At 42.7% G+C, this 19061-nt stretch overlaps 1 protein-coding gene across 7 annotated transcripts in view; it reads right to left on the bottom strand.

Annotated features, from left to right (window-relative positions):
- slc22a18 (solute carrier family 22 member 18) overlaps positions 1-19061 on the bottom strand; it is a 132871-nt gene that overhangs the window by 92532 nt on the left and 21278 nt on the right. For all 7 annotated transcript variants that reach the window (XM_041197370.1, XM_041197371.1, XM_041197376.1 and 4 more), the window contains 3 exons: positions 16142-16239; positions 9886-10031; positions 9657-9789 (listed from right to left, as the gene is read on the bottom strand). In XM_041197370.1, the coding sequence (XP_041053304.1) occupies positions 9657-9789; positions 9886-10031; positions 16142-16239 (377 nt within the window). The remainder of the gene's footprint in view (positions 1-9656; positions 9790-9885; positions 10032-16141; positions 16240-19061) is intronic.

Genomic DNA, 19061 nt, shown 5'->3' with positions numbered 1-19061 from the left:
AGCTGCTTGACAGCGTGAAAATTACACAGGGCAGTGTCCTGTGCAACAGGGAAACACAAAGGCCAGAATTAAATGAGCACAGGTATTTCCGAGGGTTGTGGGACTGGCTGACATTACAGAGATAGGAAGGAGTGAGCCCGTGGAGAGGTTTGAAAGAAAGAATGAATATTTTAAAATCAAGACATTGCTTCACTGGAATCCAATGTAAACCAGCAAGTATAGGGATGATAGATGAATAGGTAAGGACACAGCTCGGTTAGTTTTGGATTACCTCAAGTTTACAGAAAGAAGGGACACCAGTCAGCAGTGAATTGGAAAAGTTGAGTCTAAAGGTAATAAAGGCATGATTGAGGGTTTCAGCAGCAGATGAGCTGTGAGCTGAAACTGGGGCAAAGTCAGGTGATGTAAAGGAAGAGGATATAGAAAGTCTTAGTAATGGATCAGATATGTGGGTCAGCAGCGAATCTCGGAGTCAAATAAGATACAAAAGGTTGAGAACAGTCTGAGTTAGTCACAGACAGTTGCCAGTCAATTACAGGGTACCACTTTTAATGCATTAAGCACCCTGACTATTTTGGGTAGCTTGTTAATCCCCAGCAATCACCGATTTAAAAAGTTTTGATTTTCTTTCATGACATCCCTGCGACTTGGATCAGGCAATTCTGCAGCTTCCAGTTCCCCCCACGGTCTCCATAATTCCTGCAACTGCTATGAGCCCTTTATGCTGGCTGAGTTCCTGCCACCAGTGGCTGTGTAAGGGACCAGATTTCTTAGGCAGAAGCATGACCTGGATATTGAGCTCTCTAACAAGAACATTAAATTTAATGAGCTTTTTTTTAACATTCACACATATTTTGTGAATATATCTTATGCATGAAATTATGGGCAAAAATTTTAGCGCTCGGCAAGTGGGCGTGCACCCAACCCGCTCGAGCGTGAAATGACGCGCATTGATGTTGGCCGAGCGTATCAACATCAACGTGTAATCACGTGATAGTTCGGTCGCCGGGCACGCGCCAGAGTCGGCAGCGCACCCGCCGACAATTAAAAGGACCGTTAAAGCCATTAAACAATCAATTAAATTAAAGTTTTTGCTGCCCATCCAACCTTATGGTTGGCGGGCAGGCGAAAAGGCCAAGCAGTCTTTGCATTTTTTTGGAAGCCTCATCCACGGGTGGGATGAGATTTCCAAAAGCAAATGAAAATAAAATGAAAGTTTTAAAATTTAATTAATAACATGTCCCTGCTCATGTGACAGAGTCACATGAGGGGGCATGTTTTATTATATAAAAAAAGATAAATAATAAAAATGTAGCTCTGTGCCTCAGGGAGATTATTAAGCACGCAATCACATGCATGTGCGAAGGTCACGCTCGCCCAGCTCGCCTTCCTCCCTCCCACCCGCACAGGCAGCATTCAGCGCTGCAGTTCATGTTTCACACTAGGCGGACCTTAATTGGCCCACCAGCGTGAAATTGCCTACCGGCCCCAATCGCGAGTGGCGGTCACTTCCCCACCACCCCCACCCCATGTTTTTTTTGACTTCATGGACTGAACTTTAAGTTCCGCGGGCAAGTGTGTGCCAGGCAGCCTTTTGTATTTTTCATCAAACCTCATCCAAGGGCTGGGTGACATTTCCGTTATGAAATAAAATAAAAATAAATATCAGTGGACAGCATTTTTATCATTATTTTCAGGTGCTTGATTGTGATGCATGAGCATTTTTTGCAGCTTTTAAAACCATTATTTTAGCTTTTCCAGCTTTGCAGCTGTCTGCCTTCAGGGAGCTTTCTTGCAGCGCTCACCCGCGCCCACGGAAACGTCATCGCTTGCCCTCTTCCCACACCCACCCCAGCAGTGCTGAGCTTTTTAAGCACACGTTTCATTCTGGCTGGCTGTCGATTGGTCAGCCAGCACGAAATCGCAGTCTGGGGTCCATTTCCTGACCGCTCCCAGGCCTGCCGGTCGTGTGCACCTGATGAGGGAAAAATTCAGGCTTATGGTTCTCACAGGAGAAGTGGGTTAATACAATCCAAGGCTTCTTTTCATGGCTGTGCCTGCTCTGGGAGCAATGTAGGTTTTGGGAGTTTGCTTATCTTTAATGTAACGGGAAGTATGGTCCTAACTAGTAGCAGTTGTGATGATGGGATGTCTGTCTTTTCCAGTATGTAGTTGGGGTCACTTTGGTACCTTTTTGCATCTTTTTGTTCTCCTCTGCTGGGTCAATAGTTCAGGGCCATCATCCCAAGTGGTCTTTGTTCATCTGCAAGCTGGATCACCAGGAATTTCAATAGAAATTCAAAGAAACATCATAAGCCTCTTTGCACTGTTTCTCCAGGGCTTCTGCCATCTTAACTGTAGAAGAATGCAGAACCACTATGGAATTTTACCTGTGTATCAGCTGAGCCCAATCCTCTGACAACCACATGGGCACTTTTCAATGGAGATCAAGGGCAGTGGTGAGGAGTGGGAACCCTAGCCGATTTTCCCCTACATAACCAACGGTGCCGAGGCCAACTGTGGCGACCTGTCAGTACAGATGCAAATTTGAGGCCTGTCTGCCTTTTCAGCTCATATATCCGCTGTTTTAACAATTCTTCATCATGGAAGAGTTACCCTGCTTTCTCACTGGAATTTGTTTTGCATTTATGCTGCAGTTGGACACCAAGATACCTTTTGGAAACATTTGGCTGGTATTTGCATGGGCTCTCTCCCAACACTTTGTCAATTGACGTACTGATTAAGGCAAAGCATAGTGAAACACTCCAGTGATGCCCTGATTGAAACAAATCAGAAGGTCCCAGATTCAATTCTCAATCTGTGCAGCCTTAGCTGGACAGCAGTTGAGAAGTAACATGTTCTAGCTTGGAAAATGCATGAGTGGCTGATGGGTGAGAATAGGATTGAACTTGGCTCTGATACATTCCATGTCCAAACTCCTTATCTAGACATGCACAATTTTTGAATGAGGCATCGGTGAGCAAATTGTGCACTTAAGGTTGCCCCCAAGGAAGAGTCAGCAGCTTCAGGGAAAACTTACAGTCAGCAAGTGGGTGAAAGCTCAGAGTGTCAAGCACTGACTCAGTTGGTTCAAGACTACCAACTATTTATAGTATAAACAGTTTCTTGTCTGGGACCCACCTCAGAGCCTCATGAAGCAGACAGATGTTCATAATTTTATCTCTTAAAACAAGGACCAACAACTCCTGGGGGATTTCTAGAATTACAGACATTTCCTTTAATGGTGTTAGCTATGGCTTAGTGGGTAGCATTCTCACCTCTGAGTCAGAAGGTTATGGGCTTGAGTTCCACTCCAGAAACTTGAGCACAAATATCAAAACTGATGCTCCAGTGCAGTACTGAGTGAGTACTGCTCTTGTTGGAGGTGCCGCCTTTCAGGTAAGATGTTAAATTGAGGCCCTGCCTGCCCCCCAATGTAGGCACAAGATTCTTCAGTACTATTTCAAGAGGAGCAGAGGAGTTATCTCTGGTGTCCTGGTCAATATTTATCCCTCAACCAACATTAAAATAACAGATGATCTAGTCATTTACATAATTACTGTTTGTGGAACCTTGCTCTTGCCAAACTGCCCCCTACGTCACCTGCAACACCAACTGGACTTAATTTAGCACAATGAGATCGTGAAAGATGCTATATAAATGCAGGTCTTTCTTTAATCACCTCAAACTAAGATTTCTGCAGCTCTGCCCCTTTACACAATTGTATCTCTGTACAGCAGAATAGCACAAAGAAGAATGAAGCCATGAACCTCAAATCTTTCTATTTGTATCATGCGCCATGGAGCATGGTAAAGCCTAGTCATTCCCAGAATAGAGACCGGAAAATTAAGCTCACTCTGTCCTTCCTCTCCCTACATAAGCCCAGCACACAAAAGAGTTTATCCAGACACAACCCAAGTTCCTTGTATCTATTACTAGCACTTTGCTGCCCCCTGCAGTTGTATACATGAATTGCAGTATAAAAACAAGATACCGGCCAAGTCCTTGTTTTTAGAAAGGACAGAAGTTCATTATCATCTGATTATTGAAAGGAAAATCCCCTAAAACGAAAGTATTTATCACAGAATACAGTTCTGGCCCACAGCAAAATGCACTGATAACAGAGAGATAATTAAGATAAAAACAGAAAATGCTGGAAAAACTCAGGAGCGGCAGCATCTGGGGACAAAACAAGTTAATGTTTTGAGTCCGTATGACTCTTCTTCAGCTGATTCATACAGACTCGAAATGTTAATTCTGTTTCTTCAGCTCTGATAAAGAGTCATACGGACTCAAAATTTTAACTCAATTTCTCTCTCCAAGATGCTGCCAGACCTGCTGAATTTTTCCAGCATTTTCTGTTTTATTTCAGATTTCCAGCATCTGCAGTGTTTTACCTTCATCTTAGATAATAAGGGTAATTATCAAGGTACTGGAGATCACTAAAGAAGGAAGTAATGAAAATCACAATAGAAGTAAACTATTACACATTCAACAGTGACAGCATTTTTAATCTTAAACTGGACATTTTTCAGTACCATAAACAAAGTGTTTCCTGCATTAAATACAGAACATGCCCTCCTTCAGGCATGCATAGTTTGGAAAGATAGGGGCAGTCACAGGCAGTCAAGCTAGGAATCATGCAATTTAACTTTCTGAGTGAGAGATTAAATCTAATCTGTTTTGGTCAGTTGTGGGGTTGATATGTTAGAAATGCTAGATACGTTAGATGAGCCTAAATTAGAATTTTTTTTCTTTTCATTCATTCAAGGGATGTGGGCTTCGTTGGCTAGGCCAGCATTTATTGCCTATCCCTAAATGCCCTTGAGAAGGTGGTGGTGAGCTGCCTTCTTGAACCATTGCAGTCCATGTGGTGTGGGTAGACCCACAGTGCTGTTAAGGAGGGAGTTCCAGAATTTTAACCCAGCAACAGTGAAGGAACAGCAATATACCTCCAAGTCAGGATGGTGAGTGACTTGGAGGGGGACTTCCAGGTGGCGGTGGTCCCGTTTATCAGCTGGCCATGTCTTTCTCGGTGGTAGTGGTTGTGGGTTTGGAAGGTGCTGTCTAAGGAGCCTTGGTGAATTCCTGCAATGCATCTTGTAGATGATACACACTGCTGCTACTGTGCATCTATGGTGGAAGGAGTGAATGCTTGTGGATGTGGTGTCAATCAAGCTGACTGCTTTGTACTGGACAGTGTCCAGCTTCTTCAGTGTTGTAGGAGCTGCACTCATCCAGGCAAGTGGTGAGTATTCCATCACATTCCTGACTTATGCCTTGTAGATGGTGGACAGGCTTGAGGAGTCAGGAGGTGAGTTACTCGTCACCCGATTCCTAGCCTCTGACCTGCTCTTGTAGCCACAGTATTTATATGGCTAGTCCAGTTCAGTTTCTGGTTAATGGTAACCTCCCCCCAGGATGTTGATAGTGGGAGATTCAGTGATGGCAATGCCATTGAACATCAAGGAGCGATGGTTCGATTCCCTCTTGTTGGAGATGGCTATTGCCTGATACTTGAGTGGCGCAAATGTTACTTGCCACTTGTCAGCCCAAGCCTGGATATTGTCCAGGTCTTGCTGCATTTGGACATGGGCTGCTTTAGTATCTGAGGAGTTGTGAATGGTGCTGAACATTGTGTAATCATTGCGAACATCCCCACTTCTGACCTTATTGATGAAGCAGTTGAAGATGGTTGGGCCTAGGACACTACCCTGAGGAACTCCTGCAGTGATGTCCTGGAGCCGAGGTGACTGACCTCCAACAACCACAACAATCTACCTTTGTGCTGGTTATGACTCCAGCCAGTGGAGAGTTTTTTCTGCTTCCCATTGACTCCAGTTTTGCCAGGGCTCTTTCATGCCACTCTCTGTCAAATGAGGCCTTGATGTCAAGAGCAGTCACTCTCACCTCACCTCGGGAGCTCAGCTTTTTTGTCCATGTTTGAAACAAGGCTGTAATGAGGTCAGGAGCTGAGTGGCCCTGGGGGAACCCAAACTGGGCATCAGTGAGCAGGTTATTGCTAAGCAAGTGCCGCTCGATAGCACTGTTGATAACCCCTTCCATTACTTTACTGATGATCAAGAGTAGACTGATGGGGTGGTAATTAGCCGGGTTGGATTTGTCCTGCTTTTTGTGTACAGGGCATACCTGGGTAATTTTCCATACAAGCCTGGTAGATGCCATTGTTGTAGCTGTACTAGAACAGCTTGGCTATGGGCACAGCAAGTTCTGGAGCACAAGTCTTCAGTACTATTGCTGGAATATTGTCAGGGCCCATTGCCTTTGCAGTATGCAATGCCTTCAGCTGTTTCTTGATATCACGTGTAGTGAATCGAATTGACTGAAGACTGGCATCTGTGATGGTTGGGACCTCTGGAGGAGGCCGAGATGGATCATCCACTCAGCACTTCTGGCCGAAGACTGTTGCGAATGCTTCAGCTTTATCTTTTGCACTGATGTGGGCTCCTCTATCATTAAGGATAGGGATATCTGTGGAGCCTCCTCCTCCAGTGAGTTGTTTAATTGTCCACCACCATTCACGACTAGATGTGGTAGGACTGCAGAACTTCGATCTGATCTGTTGGTTCTGGGGTCGCTTAGCTCTGTTTTTCACTGGCTGCTTATGCTGTTTGGCATGCAAGTAGCCCTGTTTTATAGCTTCACCAGATTGAAACCTCATTTTTAGTTATGTCTGGTGCTGCTCCTGGCATGCCCTCCTGCACTTTTCATTGAACCAGGGTTGATACCCTGGCTTGATGGTAATGGTAGAGTGGGGGATACACAGGCCATGAGGTTACAGATTGTGTCCAAGTACAATTCTGCTGTTTCTGATGGCCCACAGCGCCTCATGGATGCCCAGTCTTGAGTTCCTAGATCTGCTCAAAATCTATCCCATTTAGCACGGTGGTAGTGCCACACAACACAATGGAGGGTATCCTCAATGTGAAAGCAGGGTTTTGTCTCCACAATGACTGTGCAGTGGTCACTCCTGCTGATACTGTCATGGACAGATGCATCTGCAGCAGGTAAGTTGGTGAGGATGAGGTCAAGTATGTTTTTCCCTCTTGTTGGTTCCCTCACCACCTGCCGCAGACCCAGTCTAGCAGCTATGTCATTTAGGTCTCGGCCAGCTTGGTCAGTATTGGTGCTACCGAACCACTCTTCGTGATGGACATTGAAGTCCCCCACCCAGAGTACATTCTGCACCCTTGCCACCCTCAGTGCTTCCTCCAAGTGATGTTCAACATGGAGGAGCACTGATTCATCAGCTGAGGGAGGGCGGTAGTTGGTAATCAGCAGGAGGTTTCCTTGCCCATGTTTGACCTGATGCCATGAGGCATCATGGGGTCCAGAGTCGATGTTGAGGACTCCCAGGGCAACTCCCTCCCAACCGTATACCACTCTGCTGGGTCTGTCCTGCTGGTGGGACAGGACATATCCAGGAATGGTGATGGTGGAGTCTGGGATATTATGTGTAAGATATGATTCCGTGAGGATGACCACATCAGGCTGTTGCTTGACCAGTCTGTGAGACAGCTGTCCTAATTTTGGCACTAGACCCAAGGTGTTAGTAAGGAGGACTTTGCAGGGTTGACAGGGCTGCAATTGCCATTGTCAGTTCCGGTGCCAAGGTCGATGCCGGGTGGTCCATCCGATTTCATTCCTTTTTTGTGTCTTTGTAGTGGTTTGTTACAACTGAGTGGCTTGCCCGGCCATTTCAGAGGGCATTTAAGAGTCAACCACATTGCTGTGGGTCTGGAGTCACATGTAGGCCAGACCAGGTAAGAATAACGAATTTCCTTCCCTAAAGGATATTAATGAACCAGGTGGATTTTTACAACAATCGACAATGGTTTCATGGTCATCGCTGGATTTTTAATTCTACATTTTTTTTGTATTGAATTCAAATTTCACCATTTGCCATGGCGGGATTCGAACCCAGGTCCCCAGAGGATTACCATGGGTCTCTGAATTACTAGTCCAGCGACAATAGGTGTAAAAGCTCTGCAAAGAGTTTATGGTCTGATCCATTAAGAAACCAATTTAACTTAAAGGAGCCCTACCATCCATTCTTAATTAGCACATTCGTTTAGATAATATCACCAACTTTAACTTTAACACCTATGTGTTCTATTGTACTATTGTCGTTGACATCTTTTGATGATCTGCTTCTATCACTGCTTGTTTGTCCCTACAACCACACCCCCCCCCTCCACCTCTCTGTCTCTCTATCTCTCCGCCCCCCACACACACACACCTTAAACCAGCTTATATTTCAGCTCTTTCCTGGACTCGAACTCAAGTTCTGTCGAAGGGTCATGAGGACTCGAAACGTCAACTCTTTTCTTCTCCGCCGATGCTGCCAGACCTGCTGAGTTTTTCCAGGTAATTCTGTTTTAGTTTTGTACATTTGTTAGCCTAGATAAGATTTTTTAAACTGAATGCTAGATTTACAAATGAACTTCATAGGTTACACAGTGTGAGAGCAGGCCATAGTTCATTTCATCTCCATCTAAATCTTAATGGAAGTGCAGTTGTGTGGACATGACTGGGAGTGTACCAGGATTTTTAAAGGGTTTGTCACACTGTGTGAGTCAACCCAGCACACTGCTCAAAGGCACATGTATGCACATCAGACAAGGATAGGATTCGGTGTTGTATCTCTTCCCACTATCATTTCACTCCTAGTAAAATAACCTGTTAGAAACGAATGGGTTAACAGGAAGGATCAATGGAGATATACCCTATCAAGAAATCAACACCTTCAGCAGAGGAAGGTAAATGATGTTAATAGAAAATCAATTTGGAAAATATATCACACAGGAGATCACAAGGAGGGATGGTGGGATAGTGGTAATGCCACTGGACTAGTAAATCCAGAGGCCCAGGCTAATGCTCTGGGCACATGGGTTCAAATCCCACCATGATGGAATTTAAATTCAATTAATAAAATCTGGAATTGAAAGCTAGTCTCAGTAATGGTGACCATGAAACTATCATTAATTGTTGTAACCATCCATCTGGTTCACTAATGCCCTTTGAGGAGGGAAATCTGCTATCTTTACCCAGTCTGGGTTACATACGATTCCAGATCCACAGTAATGTGGTTGACTCTTAACTGCCCTCTGAGATGGTCTAGCAAGCCACTCATTTCAAGGGGCAGTTAGGGATGGGAAACAAATGCTGGCCTTGCCAATGATGTCAACATCCTATGAAAGGATAAAAAGACACAAGGAACAAATTAAAGTCAGTGCCGCAGTGAGTTAGTATTTTAGCGCGCCGCCTTTGCGTTTTGAAAATAAAAATGAAAACTCCCCCCAGTCCAAATTTTTTCCATGTTTTCCCCAAGATGTTGGCTCGTGCTGAACATCAGTGCCATTGAGGAGTGAGCCTAGCCATGGCAGGTCATTCAAGCCTACAGGGTAATACAATTGAGTCTGGTCAGTTCTTTGTCCGACTATCATACATACAGTTTCCAGGAAGAGCTGGACAATGAGGACCTATCTGGTTTGTATGATTCAGAGCCATATAGTACATTTATATGATTAGACATCAAGGAAGCTCTTTAATGGGCCATTTGAAAGGAGAGAGGATTACGAATGACAATTTTGCGAGGCCTGCAGCACACACAGACACACCCAGTTGGTACTTACCCAAACCCGGAGATTAGCAAACCACCAGTTGTAGAACCAATGATCATCCCCACACTGTATGAGAGACCAAGCTTCCCCAGGGCACCTACTCGTTCTGACTCAGAAGACAGATCGGTCATAACCATCTGAGCAGCTGGGAGAGTTTAAAAGAAAAGAAATGCGTTTTAAAATCAGACACTGGAGAAACAAGCCAAAAAATGGAAAGAAGAAGAAAAGCACCACACAGTACCTTGCATCCCATGCATGAAGACGGAAGGCAATCGGGAAAGGAAAAGCAGTGGCACAGTAGTCGAAAGCCCCATCAGAAGGTAGGTAAATCCTGAGGAGAGGTACGCCAGTGATAGGGCAGCACGTCCCCCAAACAAATCACCAAACCTATCAGCAGAAAAAATAAGAACACTCCATCAAAGATTACCATATGCTTCACAAATTAAAACAAAGTAGGGGGCACACCTGACAGATGGGCAAATCTCCCAATATGTCTCCAGAGGTAAGATAGTTGCAAAAGGTAGAAATATTCCATCTGCGACAAAAAGCATAATTTTTATGGATGAAAACTAAGGAAATTTGTACTTTTATGTCAGATAGTTTTCAAAACTGCTAGAGTCAAAGAAGTGTCTTCTCTCACCAAAATTCCATTTGGAGGACCACAGAGTAGTTTCAGAACACAAGCTAATCAAATCACTCATGAGGTACTTTAAGGGTCATCTCCAGTCATGTCAATCAAAGTTCAATTACTGTCAGTATCAAAAGCAAATGGATCATTTGAAATCCAGGAAGCTACAGTTCACATCTGAAGTGTTAAAGATGGTTAATATCTTAAGCACCAGATTATTGAGAAAAATAATAACTTTATCGTCAAGTGGGCCTGCTGCAACAAAGTATTGACAGGTATATATTGATGGGCAGGCTCATGACTTCAGATCCCTGCTTTCCCTGTCTCTACCATGAGGGTCTAAGAAGCTTCACAGAAGTAAAGCGCTATGTAACCGTCACCAAAGATTCAGTCAGAAATTACCAAAAAGCACTAAAAGGACTTCAGGCTGCCTCTATTTTATAATTTAGAAATAGTTCACACATTGTTTAAGTCTAGCACTAAGTGTCTTGGGCAAGGTTACTATTGCTTTGTATTATGAAACCTGTGAATAATTTGCATCATTAGCTTTAGACTACACAAACTGGTCTGATGGTATGGTACTGTCTTTCTTTCATAGGAGAATCTAATAAATATCCCCTATGGATTGGTCAACATTGTTAATCCCAGATATTCTATTCTATGCATGGCATGTACAAAGGGACAGGTTGCTGTTATTAAGAGACTTTGGGCCAGATTTTTATGAAGGAGACAGGAAAGAGTTGGGAAAGTTCCTGACTCTGCGAACTTGTCTTTGTTAAAGTGGTCCTTGCCCATCACATTTTCATTCTGGGGAGGCGGGGATGGGATGGAGCCAGGCAGATGGTATGACAGGCAGGCTGGAAGGCTCGCCTTAATTTACTGGGGCATTTGTCCAGTAGTAATCATGACTGTTAGGCTCTTAGGCCCTCAAGCCATCACACCCTCCATCTACCCCCCCCATCTCTATATGCCGTCCTTCCCCCCTCATATCTCCCATGCCCCTTGATATATCCAATTCCATGTCCTCCATGCCCCCTTAAATGACCCCTCCATGACTCCTCATATCCTGCATGCCCCTTCCACGACCCTCCTTGCAACCTCCATACCAACTCTTCCACAATCCACTATGTACAGAATCAATGAGCCATTGGCAAGTCTGTTAAGACTTTGGAATCCTCTGAAAGGAACACAATAGGCAAAGAGGCTTTGAAAATCTCCTTAAAAAACTGCTCATCTTACAACCTCTTAAAAGCCATCAATCAATCACAGCCATTCATAGTACCAATGACAAAAACATTTATCCATTTCATACCTCGTAATCTTGTGTAAACATAAGGGCATTGAAAAAATCTTCAAAGAAAGATCAATTATTACAAAGTAATAACCAGATCAATCAAACAAAGCTAGCACTCCCCTGCATTCTGTATCAATTTTGCTTAAAGGCTGAGTCAATAGCTATCTTGGAGCTCAGCCAAACATTCATAATATATTCAACAAAGCAAGCTGAACAAGGAACCAGATATCTGTTTTTTTCAAAATAAGATTATGAGGACTTTTCCTACATCAATGTGGTTGGAGCCTATAGAACTTTACTCCAACTCAACTCAAAGCCTTCTGCAAACAAGGGCAGGGTGAAACTGTTATGAACGATGCAGTTGATAAAGCTGAGTTATTTAAAAACCCCAGAGGGAAACTTTAAGCGACTGTCATAACCTATGATTTTAAGTGTTATGCTTGAGATACGACTCTAAATTCAGGAATCAGGCCACCAGTTTGAGGTTTTACATTAAACATTTTATTAATTTACACAGGTTAAAATATATATACACATGGCTTCAAATTACTACAACCAGAATTTTTAACAGATTCCCAAACTAATCTCCATTAAGGCAATAGCAACCCATAGATTTAACCGAAAACCAGGCAAAGCATTTTCACCTTACAAATTCAAAGTGAGGTTCTTTCCACTTTGGTTCCTGTGGAGACAGTTCGAGGCTCAGAGCTGCCTTTTGATCTCACAATGCCTCTGCCCTACACACATAAAACTGAAGTTATACCTAGCACTGCTCATCGAATGTAAATTCTCACTGTATCACCAGCCTCTTCTAACAATAAAACCCCTTTCATAGTACCAATTTTATTAGTAATATAAACATATTGCTTGGCATCTGCTAGATCAGAGTTAGTTTTCACCCGACTTCTTGAATGCTCTATTCAACAAAGGCAAATATGCTATCTCTCTCACATATCAAAACTAGTACATATCAAAGCACCCAAACTAGCTGGCTTTAATCCAGTTAAGACACACCCACAGACTAAACCTCTATTTTAAAAGAAAAATATTTTCCAATAATATTATATACATTAATAGCTTCATGACAGAAACCTATGAGAAAATAAAACCTTTTGATAGTAGCCTCCATACCCCATATATCCATCTCACGTGTGAACCCTGTGGCTTTTATGAGCAAGACTACCAATTTAATGCCAATGCATGGATAGTGTTTGTGGTGTCACAGCCCAGTTCTTAGTGGTTGTAGGGCCCTAATGCAAAACTGTTTGTAGGATTAGTGTGGAAATAAGAATGTTGCACAAGTGCAGTGTGAAGTGTGCTGTTCTAAAACTATTTATTCTTTTTCACAGCTTTTAACCCTATCATTCCTAAAGGTTTTGAGTTCTTTTCAGGTACAGTGCTCTGGCTGCCGACCATCCTCCAGAGTCCCATCTAAGTATCTTGTTCTTTACCTCCTGACTCTAAGGCTCCTATATAAAGGAGGTGTTTAATAGATTTTTCCTGGTCAGGATTTGACTCCAAATGCTTTAGGTAGAAAGAATAGTTAACTCATGGCAGCATCTGTTCCTAGTGAGAAACACTGGTTCTCAAGTTGGAACCAACAATTATACTGCCAAAAACTATAGTACAGAGAGTTGATTAGAGCTTATTCCTTGTTTAGATAAATGAGTGAAGGAGACAGAAATGAACCATGGATGGCTGCCCTTTACTTGCTCAGCTCACTGGTGTTTGTTTACGGTCTTCACTTGGGTCTGTGCCACAGTTACTAAGTGACTGACTTGAAGCAAAATTATTTCATTCAGGCTGAGTGTTTATAATTGAAGGAGGTTGCATTCTTATGTGATGCAGACCCTAACTGAAAACATAAACTAAAACTGGAAACTATAAAAGGAAACAGAGAAAGAAAACTGCCCCTCCCAGTTTCAAAGGCAACGAAAATTGAAATTGTGATCAGAAACCAAAACTTCTAGGGAGACTGAACCTGGTTGAACGATGTAAAAGGACACAGATCAATTCAAGCTCAGTAGGAGCAGCTGATGAGTGCAGTGGTGCAGTCTAAACAAGCTGAAGAAGACAGAGTCCAGATCCAGAATCTGAGAATAAGTCGCTGCAGTTAGTTCTGTTACCTGAAGGTAACATTGGTGGTTCTATGCCATCAAGACTGAATTGGGAAGAATCAATTGCTATTACTCAGTTTGGACTGATCTGTGTCCTTTCACATCTTTCAAACAGATTCAGTCTCCCTGGAAGTTTTTGTTTCCACTTGCAATTTTAGGTGAAGACAGTGCTTGTGGAACTTGGGTTGGTTATGGCTGCTGTCAGCCAGGGATCAGCCAAGCTCCTAGGACAGGGGCTGAAATTCTTTGTGAGGAAGATAGAGTTTTGAAAGGCTTTGTGATTGACAACCTATGTGCTGAGGAAACTGCTGAGCCAATTCATAAGATCTGTCTTAGTTGTTTCTATAGATGTATAATTTATATTTTATAATCGACTAATTTGCCTGTTAATTCATGTTTAACTTACGTTGATTCTGGAGGTTAGAGTATAGGAGGTTATCAAAGATAGCACTTAGTGTTACCTTTTTTTGATTTTTGTAGAGTAAAATTTCTTCTATTTTAAACCGTGGAATCTTGCCAAAATGATATTCCTGGCTATCTTGTTTCCTTTTACATTGTGCTATACGTTGATGGCTCATCTTGATATAGTATTTTGAATAATGCCATGTTCTCTGTCCACTTTGCGAAGGCAAATTGTCAGATTAACATAGAACAACTCTGGGAGGTTTAATGTTAAGGCACAATGCCAAGACATAATCTTTATTTTCCAGGAATTTAGGAGAAGACCCATGATCCATAATGCAGGACATATTCAGAACTTAAAAGAGTAAGAGGGAAAGTTGTTGGTAAAATTGGGAAGTAATGGCTGTGAGACTCCAAACCCTGCAGATTTTAGAGGATATGACAAATGACAAAGATAAGCAATCCCCAATTTTGAAGTTCTAGAAAAAAAGAACTACATGGTGCAATAAGTCTTGATTTAAACACAAGGACAAATTTGGAGCTTAGGGTGAAGAGAGGAATATTTAGAGGAGCACTGTCCATTGTGGATACTGCAAGTGAAGAAAAAAGCATAAAACAGCCTACTAAGGAGTGTGAAGTAAGTATTAGAAGAGCTTCCCCTGATATGTGCACACTACTCAAATCTTGAATAGGCTTGGACCTTACAAAGGGTTAGAAATTGTTGAAAGAACAGAAATGTTTGGCATGAATTAGCAAACAAAGTTTCCTAGAGGCAGCTTTAGAAATGGGGTGGGACAGCGAATTTGGAGTTTCATTTGAGATCAGAGGAGAAACAGAGACTTTGAAGGAGAGTACTTGAAAATGAGTAATGGTGAAGCTATCAAGGTTAAGTGATAGTTGTTGGTTAGTAACATAAATGCTATGAAGGAAACAGTCACTGAATTTGAAGAATGAATGAATGAAGGTCACTGAATTTGAAGAATGAATGAATGAAGGACATGGGCATTTAGCAATTCATTCATTAGGCTGCAAAAGGGATGAAGGTTGCCTGTGTGCAAACGTCCTGAAGAAAATTTTCTGAGCCTATCTTGGAATCTTCAGTAAAATGGTGGATTTCCCTACCTAAATCATTGTTGGGGCACTAAGGAACTTTAGCACTTCAGTAAGATCCAGCACCATCTTCTCAGATATAGTAATGGCAATAAATACAGCCTTGCCACAAATGCCCACATTCTGTGCACAATTTTATTTTTTTAAAACAGTTTATAGGGTTGGATAATGAGTGGACAAAATGAAGAAGAAAAGTGAAGAGAGAACTTGGTATTATTCAAAATATTATCTCAAGATGAGCCATCAACAGATAGCACAATGTGAATGGAAACTAGATGGCCATGAAAATAATTTTGGTGGAAGACTAAAGCGTAGAAACCCATTTAAAAGTTCGAGATGCCAAAAGTTTTAGAGATATCCAAAGGTGATGATAATTGAATCCAAAAGCATTCAAAAGTAGAGATTCAAAAACATGTGGAATAAAAGAAGAACGGAAGCATCAAACATTATACTGATGATCATGGATTTGATCAGAACTTCCAAGGTAAAGTATAATTTGACAGTTAACAGTAGCTTCAATAAGTTTACAGAGTGCCATAGTAAGGACAATACAGCAATAGTTGGAAGGATAAAAGGGACATGATGAAAATTAGCAAATTGCCAAGGAAAAGGAAAGGTAGCCTGAGATTTTGAGAAGTTGAAGTGAAGCAATGATTCCAGAGGCAAAAATCTTATGGCACACTGGAGTACAAAAGTTATATCAGTCTTCAAGTTTAGATGTGCAACATCAGGGTTAACGCTAAGGTGCTCATGAGTTCCAGGGTTGAGGCACACAATGTAATGGAGGTCTGTGAGATTCATGGCATGCTATTGGGGTGAATGTAGAGTAGTCCTGTGAGGATCAGCGTTTATTTTGTAGAGGAGTTCCCTGGCATAAAAGAAAGTTTCACAAAAAGTTTTCACTGGGAGAATCCAGTCATCCTGTTGTCTGGTCCAAGTCATTTACCTGCCAAACAGGGGTCCTCCCAGGAGCTGGATAATAGCAAACGTTGTCTGTAGATAACCAAACATGACCATATCCATCCCCAGCCTCTTCGACAAATACTATGGACAAAATATTAGTGTTAGAGTCTGGGATAATAATATTAAGAGTTCTGAAGCCTAGAACCAAGCAGACTGTGGCTCTAGAAAACTTTGTCTTCTCCATATTTTGTTAAATAACATTGCTTCAGGTATATTACTGATTATTAGTCACAGATCAGTCAAGGTGTAATCTATCAAATCACCAATATCAAATCAAACATAAACTTGGTCTATGAGCTGGCATGCAAAATTAGGCTTCATTCCAAGGAAAGGATCAAGCAGATTTATTATAATGTAGTGAGAGTGGCAGCAGCTATGTAAAAAACCCATACCAATCAACCAGAATGGAAAGCAAATTTGCTGCAAAACAGAAAGCAGAGTACAGGGATCAAAGCTGGTTTTTCAGACATACGAAATATAAGAACAGTGTTTCACTGGGATTGGTGCTGGGACTAGAGTTGTTCACCATTTTGACTTGGACTCGGGAATCAGAAATATAATATCCAAATTTGTGGCTGACATCAAATTAGGGAGTTTGGTTAATACCGAGGAAGGCTGCGACAATCTACAAAATATCATTAACAAACTTGCAGAATGGGTGTGTAAATGAAAAAGAATTTCAATATAGACAAGTGTGGAGTGATGCATTTTGGTAGGAGGAATAAGGATCTCACTTTATGCATTTTGGTAGGAGGAATAAGGATCCCACTTTATACATGGAAAATAATGATCTATGAAAGTAGAGATGAAGAGGGGGTGGCGTAGTGGGAATGTCACGGGACTAGTAATCCCGAGACCCAAGCTAATGATCTGGGGATATGGGTTCAAATCCCACTATGGCAGCTGGTGGGATTTAAATTCAGTTCATAAATCTGGAATTAAAAGGCTAGCCTTGGTAATAGTAGAACCATTGTTGATTACCATTTAAACCTATATGGTTCACTAATTCATTCACTAATGCCCTTTAGGGAAGGGAATGTGCCGTCCTTAGCTAGTCTGGCCTACGTGTGATTCCAGACCCACAAATGTGGTTGACTCTGAAATGGCCTAGCAAGCCACTTAGTTGGATCAAACTGCTGCGAAGCTGACACAAAGGAATGAAGCTGGACGATCACCCAACATCGACCTAGGGAACGGAAATAACAACAGCAAACCAAGCCCTGTCAACCCTGCAAAGTTCTCCTTACACACATCTTGGGGCGTTTGCCAAAATTGGGAGAGGTGTCTCACTAGTCAAGCAACAGCTTGACATAGTCATACTCATGGAATCACACCTTATAATGTCCCAGACACCACCATTATCATCCCTGGGTATGTCCTGTGGTATGTAGATGGGAGGGAGTTCTCAACATTAACTCTGGATCTATGAAGTCTCAAGGCATCAGGTCAAACATGGGCAAGGAATCCCCCGGCTGATTACCACCTATCATCTCCCCTCAGCTGATGAATCTATACTCCTCCATGTTGGACACCACTCGGAGGAAGCACTGAAGGTAACGAGGAAACACAATGTACTCTGAGTGGGGATTTCAATGTCCATCACCAAGGATGGCTAGGTAGCATCACTGCTGGCTGAGCCCTAAAAGACACAGCTGCAAGACTAGGTCTGCGGTAGGTGGTGAGGGTACTAACAAGAGGGAAAAACATACTTGACTTCATCCTCACAGATGCATTTGTCCCTGACAGTGTTGGTAGGAATGATGACTGCACAGTCCTTGGGAGATGAAGTCCCTTTTTCACATTGAAATATATGGGTTGTGTGGCACTACCACTATGCTAAATGGGATAGATTTTGAACATATCTAGCAACTCAAAGCTGGGCATCCATGTGGCGCTGTGGGCCACCAGCAGCAGCAGAATTGTACTCAACCACAATCCCACAACCAATGGATAAGATCTAAGCTCTGCAATCCTGCCACATCCAGCCGTTAATGGTGGTGGACAATTAAACAATTCACTGGAGGAGGAGGCTTCATAAATATCCCCATCCTCAATGATGGGGGAGCCCAACACTTCAGTGCAAAAGACAATACATTTTCAACAATCTTCAGCCAGAGGTCCGAGTGGGTGATCCATCTCAGCCCCCTCCTGAGGTCCCCAGCATCACAGATGCCGCTATTCAGCCAATTAGATTTACCCGACATAATATCAAGAAACGGCTGAAGGCTACAGGCCCTGATAATATTCAGGCAATAGTACTGAAGACTTGTGCTCCGGAACTTGCTGCGCCCCTAGCCAAGCTTTTCCAGTATAGCTACAACAATGGCATCTATCTGGCAATTTGGAAAATTGCCCAGATATGTCCTGTCCGCAAAAAGCAGGGCATATCTATCCCAGCCAACTACCACCCCATCAGTCTACTCTTCATCATCAGTAAATTAATGGAAGGGCTCATTGACAGCACTATCAAGTGGCACTTACTCAGCAATAACCTGCTCACTGACGCTCAGTTTGGGTTCCGCCAGGGCCACTCAGCTCCTGACCTCATTACAGCCTTGGTTCAAACATGAACAAAAGAGCTGAGCTCCCAAGGTGAGGTGAGAGTGACTGCCCTTGACATCAAGGCAGCATTTGACAGAGTGCGGCATGAAGGAGCCCTAGCAAAACTGGAATCAATGGGAATCAAGGGGAAAACTCACCGCTGGTTGGAGTCATACTAAGCACAAAGGAAGATGGCTGCTGATGTTAGAGGTTAATCATCTCAGTTCCAGGACATCACTGCAGGAGTTCCTCAGAGTAGTGTCTTAGGCTCAACCATCTTCAGCTGCTTCATCAATGACCCTCCCTTCATCATAAGGTCGGAAATGGGGATGTTTGCTGATGACTGTACAATGTTCAGCACC

This window comes from Carcharodon carcharias, chromosome 10 (assembly GCF_017639515.1).
Source record: "Carcharodon carcharias isolate sCarCar2 chromosome 10, sCarCar2.pri, whole genome shotgun sequence".
In the NCBI taxonomy this organism is placed as follows: domain Eukaryota; kingdom Metazoa; phylum Chordata; class Chondrichthyes; order Lamniformes; family Lamnidae; genus Carcharodon; species Carcharodon carcharias.
The sequence above is the reverse complement of the archived record's forward strand: the minus strand, read 5'-3'. Positions and strand labels throughout refer to the sequence as shown.